Raw genomic sequence first — 15,111 nt, 5'->3', positions numbered from 1 at the left:
ATAAAATAAAACAACAAACATAGAAATCGTATCATTGTCATAAGCTAAATTCTGTTGAAAAATCTTATAGACGTTCGGATATGAATCATTTCTTTGTTTGCAACATGTAGATGAATAGATATACGGATAAGATGAACTTTTTCCACTCTTTCTAAAATCAAAAAAATTTAAAAATGAAAAAAGTATAGCTAACAGTGCGGATCTGACAGAAAAAAAAACTTTGACAAGATATATAGATTTCAAATCAACAAAAAAAAGTGTAAATATGAAAGTAAAAACTAAAATTAAAATATAGATATGGGAGGAAGAAGGAAAACAATTTTTTTTTTTAAGAAACCTTGTTAGAAGAGTAGAAAGAAGAAAAAGAATAAAAATGAAAAAAAAAATAAAAATGAAATTAAAATTCAAATGAAAGTGAAAAAAAAATAAAATTAAAGTTCGAAACGAAAATCACAGTCCTCGTCTAAACAATTTTTTTTCCCAGTAAAAGCACAAGATTTTTTTTTTAATTTTGTCCTATAAATTATGCTCATAGTGCTATACTATAGACAACAATCACGTTGTGCTAATCAGTGATTTAATAAATGAATTTGGTCGATAAACGTTAAATCTATACGTTGAGATAATTTTAACTTCCATCATCAAATTCAAATGAATCTAGATGTAACAGTACTAATTAAATTAATTTAATAAATCACTGATAAAGTGAACATGGCTATATACCAATTATATTTAAGTTGTGAGGATCTAAATTTTGGTTCATATAATCTAAAAAACTCTTTTATATATATATATATATATATATAACCATTTGATTAAAAAAGGTTAAATTTATGGTTGAAGTAAAATTATATTTCCTAAAAAAAGTAAAATTATATAATTTTTAACAATAAGAAAGGATTGATATAACTTGGTTAATCATAATTTGGTATGTTTCTTAGACATTATGGATAGCTGAAACACTAAATTTTTTGTTTGAAAAAAAACTACATCTTGATAAAATCTAATATTAAATAAAATACAAGTTATATATGTTTTTTTTTTGAAGAAGTTATATATATACTCTTAATCTTAATCTTAATTATTCATTCTCTCTCAAAAAAAAAAAAAAATCTGAATTATTGATGAATAAGGCATATCATATAAAAACAATAATTAGGTAATAATCTAGTGCTTTTGATTAACATTGCATAATAAGTGAATAATTGATTGAAACTCCTTAAACTAGACCAATTAATATGTTAGTGGTTACTACTTGTCTATGAATTTTAACCATCATAAATTGATATCCTACTAAATGAAGTTAATCATTTTCATCCATGTTTTAAAGTACAACAAAAACATAATTAGATAAATATAATGCAATGTGCAACCCACAAATACTATTATGATGAATTGAAGAGATGATAAGAAAATAATAGGCTGGTTTGGAATTTGAGAAAATGGTGGGTAGAGTTTGAGAAGTGGGGTTAGATATGAATTATTAATAAATAAAGTACTGAATAGGAAAATGGAAAAAAGGTAAGTAGCTTTTTCTTTAATTTAATTTAAAAAAAAAAAAAAGTCAAATAGGGGCTATTGCTATTTAATCAATCACAATGATATCTTCACCGCCGAGTAGAGATTTGCACCAAAGATTCATCATCATTGCATTGCATTTCATATAACACAAAAACAAAAGAAACCCTAAGCTTAAGATACTTATCATTTTTCTTTTTTCTTTTTTCACTTTCACTTATTTCTTCAAAGATTTCTTTTTCATAATTTCTCTCCTATTGCTATGTGCCCTTAACTTTCACACATTGTGTTCTCTTCTATCATTGTACACTCATATTCTCCTTTTTCTTTAATATATTTTTTTACTTAACCTCATAATTTGAATATATTATGTAATATGTTAATCATATTTTTTATACAAAACATATCCCAATATCCGGATCGATTGTCATTGTCTACGAGAAAAAGTTCAAGTTAAGATTATAAAATTGTTTATTGTTTTTACGGAGAAAATCAACTTGCTGATATCCTTAGCTTGTATGTGAATGGAGTATAAAGGGAAGGATTAAGTAGATACCGTTTGTATTAATTTAATAATTAAGAAACTAAAGTTGTAATTTGTATTAATTATAGTTGTAATGGTAACAAACAATACTGTTACTTTTCTCTCTCCTCATTTTTATTTCTTCTTTTTCCATTCTTCTTAAGTAATACAATTTCAATTCTTTTATCAAGATGGTATCAGAGAACTTTGTTTCTTCTGTATAATAAGTTATTTGAATCGTCGGGTTTGATTGACGATTGATTTACTTTCTTCTTACCCTGCTTTAGTGTTTCTTTTTTATTTAGGGTTACTTCTCTTATTTGATATTGATTCTTATACTTGAGTTTTTTTTTCATGTCTTTTCCCGGGATAACAATGACGACACCACGAATTAAAGAAAATAGTCCTTATTTTGTACATCCTAATGAGAATCCTTCTCTGGTTTTGATTTCTCATGTTTTGAATCCATTGAATTATCATTATTCGTTGCATAATATGAATATGGCTTGGATTAACAAGAATAAATTGGAGTTTATTGATTGTACAATTCACAAGCCAACTACGAGAGATCCGATATTTTCTACTTAAAGGAAATGTAATATTCTAATTTTTTCTTGGTTTATTCAATCCATTTCTCATTCTATTGGACAATGGATTCATGGAGAAGAATCTGCCAAAATAGTGTGTTTGAAGGAAAATTTCTCTTAGGGAGATGTTTTTCATATAGTTGATTTACAAGGTGAAATATATACTTTTTCTCAAGGAAGTAGAAGCGCTACATATTAATTTACTAGTTTACACAATTTATGAGATGAATATATTAAAATTAAGGCCATGTCTTGTTTTTTTATGGATGTATCTATAATGCTTTAAACATGGTCATAATTAAATTGGAAGCTGATTTTATTACATGTTTCTTAAAATGGTTGAATCAGTCTTTTGTGACTGTTAAGTTCCTAAATTCTGGTTATTGCTTTCTTCGAATAAGGCATTTTCTTTGGTATTACAATATGGAAGGAAGTTTGGGATGCAAGATCACTTAACTCAACATGATATGGTTGCATTGGTTTAAAAGAATGGGAGTTTTATTGGAACCAATAATAGGAACTATAGGTTTTATAAGAAGCCAAATTTTATAGTAGTAATACTAAGAAAACTGTTTGTAAGTATTGTGCTTATGTTGGAGGACACACATTGGATTTTTGTTATAAAAAGCATGGTTTTCCCTCTAGGGTATAAAACTAAATAAAAAAGAAACAATACACAAACATTCAATTTTGTTGCACCTGATGTTTATAGTCAAGAAGGTGATTTACAAACTTCATTTTCAAGTGATACTAATTGTACTACATCAAATTTGACTCAAGAACAGATAAATATGTTGCTTCAGTTATTGCCTTGTGCTAATGATACTACTAGAGGATCTTGTGGTGAAAATGATTTTTCCACTCAAATTGTATTAAATCACTCATGAAAAAGCAGGGAGGTTCCTCTACCGTACTTGACCATTACACATTCTTTGCCAACTGGATTAATGAAATGAGCTTTATTGATATGTGGTACTCTGGTCCGTCTTTCACCTAGTTTAGGGGTTCATTATCTATGACTCGGGTTGTCTTCCGTCTGGATCGGCATTATATAATCTCTCATTCCGAAGTGCCTTCTCGGAGGCTCTAGTCCGTCACTTACCTAGAAATAAATCAAATCATGCCCCGCTCTCTGCCAACCTGGTTTTTCCACCGACTGGACCTTATTTCTCTCTGTTCCATTTTGAGCCTGCTTGGCTCAGCCATGCGAATTTTCAGCAGTTTTTTTTCACTCTTCTTGGGACTCGACTAGGCCTATTGAGGTTAGCCTGAGATGTTTCACTCCTCTCATGCGGAAATGGAATGATGATGTGTTCGGGAATATTTTTATCAGAAAGAAGAACCTTTTGAGCCGACTTTAGGGTGTTCAGTCTCGATTGGGGGCGGGTTTCACAAGGGCATACTACAGTTAAAGGCTCAGATTCTCAAGGAAATTGATGATGTTCTTCATCAGGAAGAGATCCTTTGGTTTCAAAAATCCTGAGTTCAATGGCTCTATTTTGGGGATAGAAATACGTCTTTCTTTCATGCTTCTACTTTAATCAGGCAACATCGAAATAAGATTAAGGATTTCTAGAATGAAAATGGTATGTGGATTTGGGATAGGGAGGAGCTCAAACTAATGGTTACATGATTTTATTCTAAACTGTATAGTGTTGATCGGGATACACATGTAAGACTTTCCACTGACTCTAATTTCCCACATATGTTATAGGACAAGAAGGATGAGTTATGTAACACCTTGGTCCAATACCATGTAGATATTGTCCGCTCTGGTCCAATTCCGACACATTGGGCCTCACGGATTTAAAACGTGTTTGCATGTATTGGATTCACATCTTACTAATAAGCCCCAATCACTCCCTCTCCATTTCCGATGTGGGATTCAGTTCATTACTGTCCCCATCGTCATCCCTTAGGGTCGCTCTTTACTCAGGCCTTCTACCCCGGCGCCACCCTCTTCGGACCGGGTGGTTACAGGCCCACCAGCTTCCGCCTGGTTCGTCCTCGAACCACACATCGTACGTGGAGAGTCAGCTTTGATACCAATTGTAACACCCTAGTCCAATACCATGTAGATATTGTCCGCTCTGGTTCAATTCCAACACATTGGGCCTCACGACTTTAAAACGTGTCTGCATGTATTGGATTCACATCTTACTAATAAGCCCCAATCACTCCCTCTCCATTTCCGATGTGGGATTCAGTTCATTCCTGTCCCCATCGCCATCCCTTAGGGCCGCTTCTTGCTCAGGCCTTCTACCCCGGCGCCACCCTCTCCGGACCGGGTCGTTACAAGTTAGCTGCTGTTTTTTCGATGTATGAAATCCACAAAGCCTTATTTGACATGAGCCCCTACAAGGCCTGATGGGTTCCAAACTGGTTTCTTCCAAAAACTATGGCCGTAGTTTGGTGGTCAGGTATGTGAGTCAATGATCATCGCCCTCAATTCAAGTATGCTTCCTGCTGATTGGAATGACACCTTGATCTCTGTCATCCTGAAGGTGCCTAACCCTTGTCATCTATCACAGTTTCGGCCTATCAGTCTCTGCAATATGCTTTATAAGATTGTGACCAAATGTGCAGTTAAGAGGTTAAAACCATTTCTTCGTGCTATGGTAAACCACACTTATAGTAGTTTTGTACCAAGTAGATAGATTAATGATAATGTAGTTCTGTTACAGGAAGTTATCCACTTGTGCCATAGGAAGGAGGGGTATACTGGGTTCATGGTTATGAAATTAAATCTGGAGAAAGCCTATGATATAATTTCTTGGGATTTCTTGAAGGAGACTCTTCCTTCGAAGCTTATTGAGTTGAGTATGAGTTGTGTGACGAGACCTCATATGAAGGTCCTGTGGAATGGTGAGTTCTTACATGGATTTAATCTGTCTCGTGGGCTCCAATAGGGGGACTCGCTCTCACCTTACATGTTTGTCCTTTTACTTGAACGACTCAATCACCTTATTTATAATGTGATACATGTTGGTCAATGGAAACACATTTGCCTATCACAGGGAGGCCCAACCTTATCTCATGTTTTCTTTGCGGATGACATAGTCCTACTTTTTGAAGCTTCGATTGATCAAGCGGTGATAATTTAGGATGTGCTTCATCGCTTCTGTGAGAGTTATGGGTAAAAGGTTAGTCTCTGTAAATCTCAGGTTTATTTCTCATGTAATGTTTCTGCTATGTCTAGTCAGGGCATCAGTGATACTTTGGGTTTTTCTTGCACTTCGTATTTGGGGACCTATTTGGGTATGCCTCTACTCCACAAGAGGGTCACTAAAGAAACATAAAAGCGGGTGGTGGATATTGTTCATGCGAGACTTGCTGGGTGGAAAGAAAAATGTCTAAATATTGCAAGCTGCCTCACACTAGTCAAATTTATTATTTCGGAACTTCCTAGTTATATGATGTAGACTACTCTCCTTCCAAAGAGTATTTGTAGCAAAATTGATTCTTGTAGTAGAGATTTCCTTTTGGGCACTCAGGGTGTGGGCCGACGCATGCATTAAGTTAAGTAGGAAACTCTGGGTTTACAAAAGCGTGAAGGGGGGGGATAGGTCTTAAGGACATGAGGAACTTCAATTTAGCCATGCTAGCCAAGCTTGGCTGTAAAATTCTTAACCATTGTGATTCATTGTGGTGTCAAGTTGTTTATGCTAAATATGGTGGTCGCTGGGAGGGACTGAATGTATTTAAGGCTCAACCGACCCATTCTTATACCTGGAGATGTATTGTAGCTGGGAGTTATGTCCTGAATAAGGGGGTGGGTAAGTTGATCTTCAACGATCGAGAGATGAACTTTTGGTCTGATGTGTGGTGTGGCTCGCTCCTGGTAATTTGTTCTACTCTTTGCTGACCTAGAGCCGAGGAAGAGGATAAAACCGTTAGTGAATTTTGGGATGTTGACACTAGAAGGTGGAACTAGGGTCTGTTTACGGGTTTGCTGCTGATGGGGAGGGTGCTACAGATTTTTTCAATGAGGGTCTGGTTTGGGAGTGATGAATCAGACTGCTAGTTTTGGCAGTCGTCCTCAACAGGAGTTTATTCGGTTCGCATAGTGGTAAATTAGACGGACTGGTTTGCGGTTTGGCAAATCACGTGTCGGGCTAAAATGATATTCTTTATATGTTTAGTGGCGCATGATGCTGTTCTTCATAACAGAAATCGTGTCCATCGCCACTTAACAGATTCTGCCACATGCCCCAGTTGTACCGTGGAGGAGTCAATTTTGCATCTTCAATGTGATTGTTGCGTGCCACGGTAATTCTGGAGTTCCGTGGTTCCTATTCGGCTACAATAGGAGTTCTTTGCGATGGATCAAACAGATTGGCTCTCGGCTAATCTAAAGTATAAAGGTATGTGTATCAGAATATCCCTTGGACCTCCTTATTTTCTTTCGCCGTGTTTTGGATTTGGAAAAAGCGAAATGCTTGAGTTTTTCAAAACAAACAAACATATATTATCTTTATTCTTAGCATCGTCACTCGTTGTGATGAGTTCTTTAAAGCATAGAAAAATATCGCATCCAATTTAATTCGGACTAAGACTGTAGCTTGGATTTCGTGGAAGCCCCCACGACAAGGATGGTTCAAATTAAATACGGCGATGCCTGTAAAGGAAATCCTCGGGTGGCCTCTGTAGGGGGGATTGCTATGGGAGGCATATGGGGTTTGGAATGGTGGTTTCGGGGTGAATCTAGGTGTTTTCACATTGACTATTACTGAGCTATAGAGCTTCTACTTCAGCTTACACTTAGCTTGGGTAAGCGGCTGTCGTCAAGTCAATGTTTAACTAGATCTGTGGTTCTAAAATTCATAGAAAGCCCAATGGGTCAACATCATCCATATTCGTGGCTTATACGGCATTGCATTGCTGTTAGAGACAAGGTGGAGCCTTGCGTTTGTTCACACTTATAGGAAAGGCAACATGTCTGCTGACTAGCTGGCGAACTTCGCAGGTTCTTGTTCTTTGGGTCACCATGAGTTTGGTGAACCTTCTGTAGGCATCCAGAGACTCTTCGCTGATGACTGTCGATGATTTAATTTCAGCATGATCGTTTCTATGTAATCGTTTGTTTTGTTGGGGTTTAGGCCTTCTTTATTCAACAAAAAAACCTAAAGGTCATGTTTAATATGTTTTAATAATTAATTATAAATTAATTATTGAAATCTAATTATTTCGTTATAAATAATTAATTTATGAAATTTAGTAATTAAAGCTGGACTATTAATTAGATTTGTAATTAATGGTCAAAATTAGGAATTTGAAAAGATATTAATCTGAATGAAAGATAGAGTACGTTTGCTTTACCTATTATTTGCTGTTTGGTGTTACAGTTTGCGGTTGGAAAAAGTTGTTTTTCCAAAAAGCAGTGATTCAATACTTTTGGAAATGGCTGCTTTTCAGGTGTAAAAAACCAACAGAGTATCCAAACACTTAAAACTCTCAATTTTAAAGTAAATAGACAAACATGAGTTTGAAAAGAGCAACCAAACACCAATGTAGTATCTTTTGTAAATGGAGTAAATCTAGATTGTGCTTACAAACTTGTATAAAAACATTCGCAAGTTTATTTCATAATTTGTCCAAAATTCAATTGAGTAGTATATGGAATTGAGGCCACATTCTCCCTCTCCCTCTCCCTCTCCCTCCCCATACCTTAGTTTCTTGTTAAAGTGAGGAGGAGGCTTGAAGGGTTGAAAGATGGCAGAAGAGTGACTCTGACACAGATAAATCAGGGTATTTAGGCAGTATAGTATTTTTGTAGTTTGTTGTGTATTGTTGACCTGGCTGGTGTACAGATTAAAATTCCATTAAAGCCCTTTTGAGTTCATGCTTTTGAGGTTAAACAGTTGCCCGATACAGATCACATCACTTGAAAAAAAGCAAAAAGAAAGAAAAACAAATATACGAAAAGTGTAGAATGTTTTATCTCCTCTTTCTTTTTATTTACACAGAGAGAAAGCAGGAGCTAATAAGGGAAAAAGTAGTTAGTCCGTATTTATATAGGTAATAGGTTACTTTCATTTCTTGGTAAATTCTCTTTGCCTCTTTCTTTCTTTCTTACAAGTTTCTTGGTAACATCTTTTTCTTATCTATGCTTTCACATTGCAAGGCCATGCTAAACAACCAGAACCAGGGAGGCTTGTTTGAGGATCAAGAGATGAATTTCTTTGCTTTTCCTCAAAACTCTCCATTTCCTCAAATTGGTAACTTCCATCAGTCTCTTAATAAACCCTCCTTGACTCTACCTCATTCACTTCCGCCTAATATACCCCAAACCCTAATTTCATCTGCTACAAAACATACCACTGCTGCTGCTGCTGCTGGAGGATCCCATCTTCTTTCTTTGCAAACATCTGCTGCTAATCTCTGGTAAACGATTTCCCCCTTTTCATGATTTAGGGTTTCATTTTATCATACTTTAAGTATCTTTTACCTGATCTCTCCCACCTCAACTCAAGTATAGATGAAGATAGGGTGTCGTTCTCAAAATTTATGCAAGTTTTTTTATATTAATGTAAGCAGAAGAAGAAGAAGTATTTTGAGGCATGTAAGTTGTTTGTTTGCAGGGCATGGGGGGGAGAGGTGAATGAGTGTTTGAGCAGCAAAAGAAGCAATGGAGAGCATCTAGGTATATCTAGCATAAAGATGAAAAAGATAAAATCAAGAAGAAAAGTAAGGGACCCTAGATTTTGCTTCAAGACTATGAGTGATATAGATGTCTTAGATGATGGTTATAAATGGAGAAAGTATGGCCAGAAAGTCGTCAAGAACACACTGCATCCAAGGTACCATTTCTTCTTTCTTTTTTCTTGTATGCATCCTAATATCCTACTTCTACATTGGAGTTTTGCTTTACTTGTATCGTATGTACACACATGCTCTGTTACTGTTGCCTTCTTTCTTTCTTTCTTTCTTTCTTTCTTTCTCATCATTCTCTTTTCCATCATAATTGTTGTATACCCTTTTACAGACTTGGTGCAGGAGATTTCTATGGACTAATTCATCATCACAAATAAATATATAATTTAAGAAAGTGACCAAAAAGAAGTTATTATTAGCTTTTTCAAGACAATATCACATTTCTAAATGAAAATAAGATAAATTAAAAGTGCACCAATTGATCAATCATCATAATGTTTGTATCAAATCCTGAAAGTTAGCTTTATAGAAGACCATCATGAATCTTATTTCACATCAATTTTTAAGCCTCAGGAACTTATAATTAGAGTGGATTAAATTCATTGATTTGCATTTTCCATCTATAGGGAGAGAGTAAATATCATCCCGATGAAAGTTGAGCTGTGAGTTTTTGACATGTATTGATGCATGGGTTTTACTTGTATTAAAGCTTCAAAATGCTTATTCCAATGTTTAATTAATACTAATTAATTTTTTTATAAATAATACTATACATCAGTTTTTTTTCTCATTCATATTAGACCCAAACCACCATTTAAGTTGTAGTTTCTTTTTTTATAGTTTGTCTGATTTTTCAGTTCGAAAACCGTCGGATACTGTTTAAGTAGATCTTATAATATATATATATATATGTTTTTGAAAGCTAACTTGATGATATTTAGACTTGTATTTGTAACAAAGTGGTCTGCCTGCATTCATTATACCTATTTCATGTACGCACATTATCTAATCTAATGTAAACAAGAAATATATCTGACAATTAAATGATTTACTGATCATCCTATTTATAGGTATATAAATGTAATATAGACTGTAAAGTTGAAGGGCTTTATTCTTTAGAATGCTTTATTCTAAAAATATAGATGATCTATAGACATGCATCAATAGATGCAACCTCATACATATATACATAGGGTTAACTTGTGATGCATTTACAGGCTAGCTGTAAAGGAATTGTGCACATGTCTGTAAAGGTAAATTACACCCCATGGCCCCTCAACTTTACCATTACTTTCATTCTTTCCTCAAACTTCAAAATCGGATATTATGATTTTTAAACTTTACACTTTACTAACATAATAGTCTTTTTACCGTCGATCAAGGTGGCCACTCCTAATAGGTAACCCTTGAGTTCATGGAAATCATATTCTAATCAACTTTAGTTCTAGAACTTTTTTATTTTGATGTCATTTAGGTGTCATTTGGTTTAGGAAGAGAAAGTAGTTGTTTCGAGACAAAAATGCCCCAAAAATAGTGATTTGAGAAATAAAAAATAGTGGTACTATGAAATTCAAAAGTGATCGTTATGTCTGTAAAGTGCGAAATTCAAAAGTTACAATGTTCACTTTTTGAAATTAAGAGGACATAATGAAAGTAAATATAATGTTGAGGGACTATGAGTATCATTTACCCCATGTTGTAATTATGAAGATTTGTTTGTTTGTATTATATGAAAGTAATTAGGAAAGTAGTTATATGATGATCTTTTGGAGGTATGGCCCTGTAATTCAAAATGTAATAATGCAAAGTATCACATCAAATGAAGTATCACATGGCATGAATCCATTAAAATGTGTATGTGCAGGAGCTATTACCGATGTACGCAAGATAATTGCAGAGTGAAGAAACGGGTTGAAAGATTAGCAGAGGATCCAAGAATGGTTATAACAACATATGAAGGGAGACATGTACATTCTCCTTCACACCAACTTGAAGATTCACAAGCTCAATCTCACCTTAATAACTTCTTTTTCTAAGTTGTATTGTATTATCATGCTTTCAAACAAATAAAACATATCCATATGTGAAAGGATGCAGATGGTGGCTGCATTTCCAAGGCCTCTTTCTGCATCATTTCATATTTTCCAATAAAATCAGCTTTGGACTTCATATGTTATTCATAAAACTACAAAAATCAAATTGGAGGGTAAATTACACCCATGACCACTGAATTTTACCCATTTTAATATTGTGGCCGCTGAATTTCAAGTCTTAACGGCATGTTTACTGAACTTTACACTTTTTAACAATGGTGGCTACTGAACGTTAACTAACTCCTCAAAATAACCGTTAACGACCTTAAAATGAAAACATTAAAAAATTAAAGTTGTAATAAAGAAATTTACTATGAAACCACATATTTTATTTTCCAAAATCAAATTTTTTGGAGTTTTCCAAAATCATTTTTTTTTGCGTTGAGTGGCCACCGGTGTTAAAAAGTGTAAAGTTTGGTGGTCATACCGTTAAAAATTAAAGTTCAGTGGTCATAGTATTAAAATAGGTAAAGTTAAATGGCTATGAGTGTAATTTACCATCAAATAGAAATCAAAATTATGAACAATACAAAAGTTCATGCATCAAAGAATTCTGTAATAAGAATTAATAAATGAAAGAATCCTTTAATCTTATTGATTGTATACCGGTTTACAAAGAAGGAATGTCAAAGTAAGAATAACTCCTTACTAACTAAGCTATTATGCACTTTTATATAAACACACCTATACTATTGAACTTATGTTGTTATGTCCTTTTTACATAGTCACACCTATATATGTAGAGAGGATTGTATATGTACTTCCTTACTTATAAGCTGACCCAACAATACAAATAAAGATTAGTTAATTCGCAAATGAATACTTTATTAGTAACCTTCAAAATTTCAAGAATTTGGTAAATAGAAAATCCGTATTTAATTAATTTAAAAATTAGCTCCTTACAATGAAAATAATAAACCTTTAAATAGGTAAAAACTTAAAACCTTAAAACACAAACTGAATAGGAAATATAAAAGCAAAATAAAAGTCCTAAACAATCGTCGAAAATATTAAATTGCAGGATTTAAGACAATGAGGACGTTCGATTGATGAATATATAACTGAATTCTATCAATTGATCACTCGGAATGATGTGCATGAGACATAAGACCAGTTGGTGGCCAGATACATCGGGGCTTACATGAGAAAATTAGAGAGACTATTAATATGTTTAACTCGATATCTATCTCTACAGCGTATTAGAGGGTCCTGCAGGTGAAGAAGAGGCGCACTGGCTTCAAACAACATTATAGTTTTGGTTCATTCATTAGTGGTGTCAATAGTAGTCGCTCAGGTGAGCTGGCAAGAGCAATGACCTCGACTGGAGTTAGCGCCAAATATTAACACGAGGGTTGGAAAATGCATTAGTATCAAGTGTTTTACTTGTGGCGAGGTGGGACATAGACAAACTAATTCCAAGAAAGCAGGAAAAAGAATGATGTTCATTGACATTGATGAGGGCAGAGCAGTCCAAGATGACACTTTGATTTTTGGCAATTGAGTCTTTGATGATGACGTTATGGATGACGGGCGACATTGGTAGTTCAGAGGTTATGCCTAACATTGAAGGTTGTTGATGATGATTGGTTACAGAGTAATATATTCCAGTCAACATGCACCATTAAAGATAAGGTATGCAAATTCATGATTAATTCTGTTAGTTGTGTTGTGAGAACATTATTTCAGCAAAAGCAGTCCAGAAGTTGGAATTGACAACTGAAAAACACGCAAAACCATATAAGCTAGCCAAGTTGGAACAAGATGGTGTCAAAACGGATGTTAGTTCCTTTTTTTTTTTATAGGAGTTCGGTATAAAGGTGAAATCTGGTGTGATGTGATAGCCATGGATGAATGCCATTTATTGTTAGGACGATCTTGGTAGTTTGACAAAGTGGTGATTCATACTAGGAAGACGAACACCTACAATTCCATGTTCGAGGATGTAAAAATTATGCTCGTACCGAAGCAAGAGGAAAATAAGGATTTTTTTTATCCTTTCGATCCTTCTCTTGGAGGATTACTTGTTGTTTAAGCCTGGCTCCCTTTTGAGTAGGGGGTTTAACTTGTGTTCGTCCCATTAAGTGTAACTTCTTACTTTGCTCATCAATTCCTAAAAATCTCTAGATTTGCAAGTAGTGATGTTTTTCTAGAATGTTCGGCTTCAGCAATTGCTTGATATGGTGTCGATGGCTCCGCCTATGCTGAATTCCTTGACTTGGATGGCTAAGGCTCGAAACCGCTTCATAAACTGGGCTAAGGTTTAACCTTCAGCCTGGACCATTCTGTTGAGGTCTTGCATCATTTTACCTTTTGGTATGAAATTTACAAAATGTTCTACGAAGGACTGGGCCATCTAGTTGAGTAGTGGATAGATCCAGGGAGAAGCTGTTCGTACCAAAAATTTGCTAATTCTTTAAGAGTTGTGGGAAAAGACGGCAAAGGACTACATCTGTGGCTGTCGTTGCTTCCATGATTCTTCTAAAAAATTGACATGATTTACTGGGTCTCCACTACCTCCATATAGTCTAAAGGTAGGAATACGAAACCCTCTAGGTATCGCCTGACGCTGGATCTGCTTTGACAAAGGCGTGAATGTGTCTGTGGGGGCCGAAGGTCCGGTGTATATGTCAATTTCTCTAAAATTTTCCTCTTGAGGATTTTGTATATCTATTTTTACTGATTGGTTTGTCGTTGTCCATGGTGACAACCTGCCACTTCTGCTTCACTCTTTCGAATGATGTCTGATTTTTCCTAAATCCTTCATTCGTATATCTTCGCGGTGAGAACCTTCCACTTCTGCTTCGCTCTTTCAAATGGTGTCCAGTTTTTCCTGAATCCGTCCTTCGTCCAGACGTGCTTCGTGATCTAAAGTATATCTTTTTAGGGGATGGGGTTCGAGTGTGTCTTTTTAGCGTTCGTGGTGAGTGATGACTAGATTGCACTATGTTGTTTAGATTATTTTGCATTTTTTCTTTAGCTTTTCTCAACTTTTCTTTTAACTCTCCCATCTCTATTGCATGAGCAGCCTTCATGTCATCTATCTCCTATTGTATTATTCTCAAGTTTTGACAGAATCGATGGGTGACTTCATCCACCAATCTCTACTACTGAGGCTGTAGTGGGGCCGGAGTGCCTTGACTCAGGAGTGGATTCTCTCGTGCTTTCTCTATAGATTTCTGACGGGATGCGATTTCCTTCTTCCATTGCAGAGTTTTTTTTGAATTTTAAGTGTTTTGTTCGAGGTCCATGCTCACCGCACCAATGATAACACTATATCTAGACTTGCTATTGAGTGTCTGAAGTTCGAGACATGCTCACTGCAGCAATTATAATTGTTTATTTGGACTTGCTATTGAGTGTCTAAAGTTCCTGTCATACCTTCCGAGGTTTAACCTGTAAAATAGAATAAGAGGTCAGAGAAGGGCCGAAGTCCGGCGAACCCGCTTTGATACCTAAGTCAGTAGGTGCTGGAAGGGTTTGAGAAGTAAGGACTAGTTGTGAGATAGTAGTATTAACATGCCATTTGGTGTGACCATATCTGTCTATTTATAAGGTTTAGGCATATCTCTTCTTCTTCCATGAATCCTTTTTGTATTAGGACTCCTTCTATTAAGAGTCTAGCTTCGGGAGAAGTCCTTCATGGTATGGAGTTGAGCCAGCCTCATGGGGTTTCCCTTAATGGAAAACATTCCATGAGAGTCTTCTTATTGTCATACATAGAGCAATTTTTGGAGAT

At 35.1% G+C, this 15,111-nt stretch overlaps 1 protein-coding gene across 3 annotated transcripts; it reads left to right on the top strand.

The window, feature by feature from the left end:
* Positions 1-8,539: 8,539 nt before the first annotated feature.
* On the top strand, positions 8,540-11,449 carry LOC136230316 (probable WRKY transcription factor 13). 3 transcript variants are annotated; one of them, XM_066019359.1, is made up of 4 exons: positions 8,540-8,646; positions 8,753-9,012; positions 9,210-9,428; positions 11,147-11,449. In XM_066019359.1, exons 2-4 carry the CDS (start codon positions 8,756-8,758, stop codon positions 11,316-11,318), a joined length of 648 nt encoding a protein of 215 aa, XP_065875431.1. In that variant the 5' UTR covers positions 8,540-8,646; positions 8,753-8,755; the 3' UTR covers positions 11,319-11,449. The 3 variants fall into 3 exon arrangements, with proteins under 3 accessions (XP_065875431.1, XP_065875432.1, XP_065875430.1); XM_066019360.1 differs by having other exon boundaries at positions 8,603-8,670; XM_066019358.1 differs by lacking the exon at positions 8,540-8,646 and having other exon boundaries at positions 8,687-9,012.
* Positions 11,450-15,111: the final 3,662 nt, after the last annotated feature.

The sequence above is a fragment of the Euphorbia lathyris genome, chromosome 5, assembly GCF_963576675.1.
Source record: "Euphorbia lathyris chromosome 5, ddEupLath1.1, whole genome shotgun sequence".
NCBI lineage: Eukaryota > Viridiplantae > Streptophyta > Magnoliopsida > Malpighiales > Euphorbiaceae > Euphorbia > Euphorbia lathyris.
Note: the sequence above shows the minus strand (reverse complement) of the source record. Positions and strands in the feature narration are given on the sequence as shown.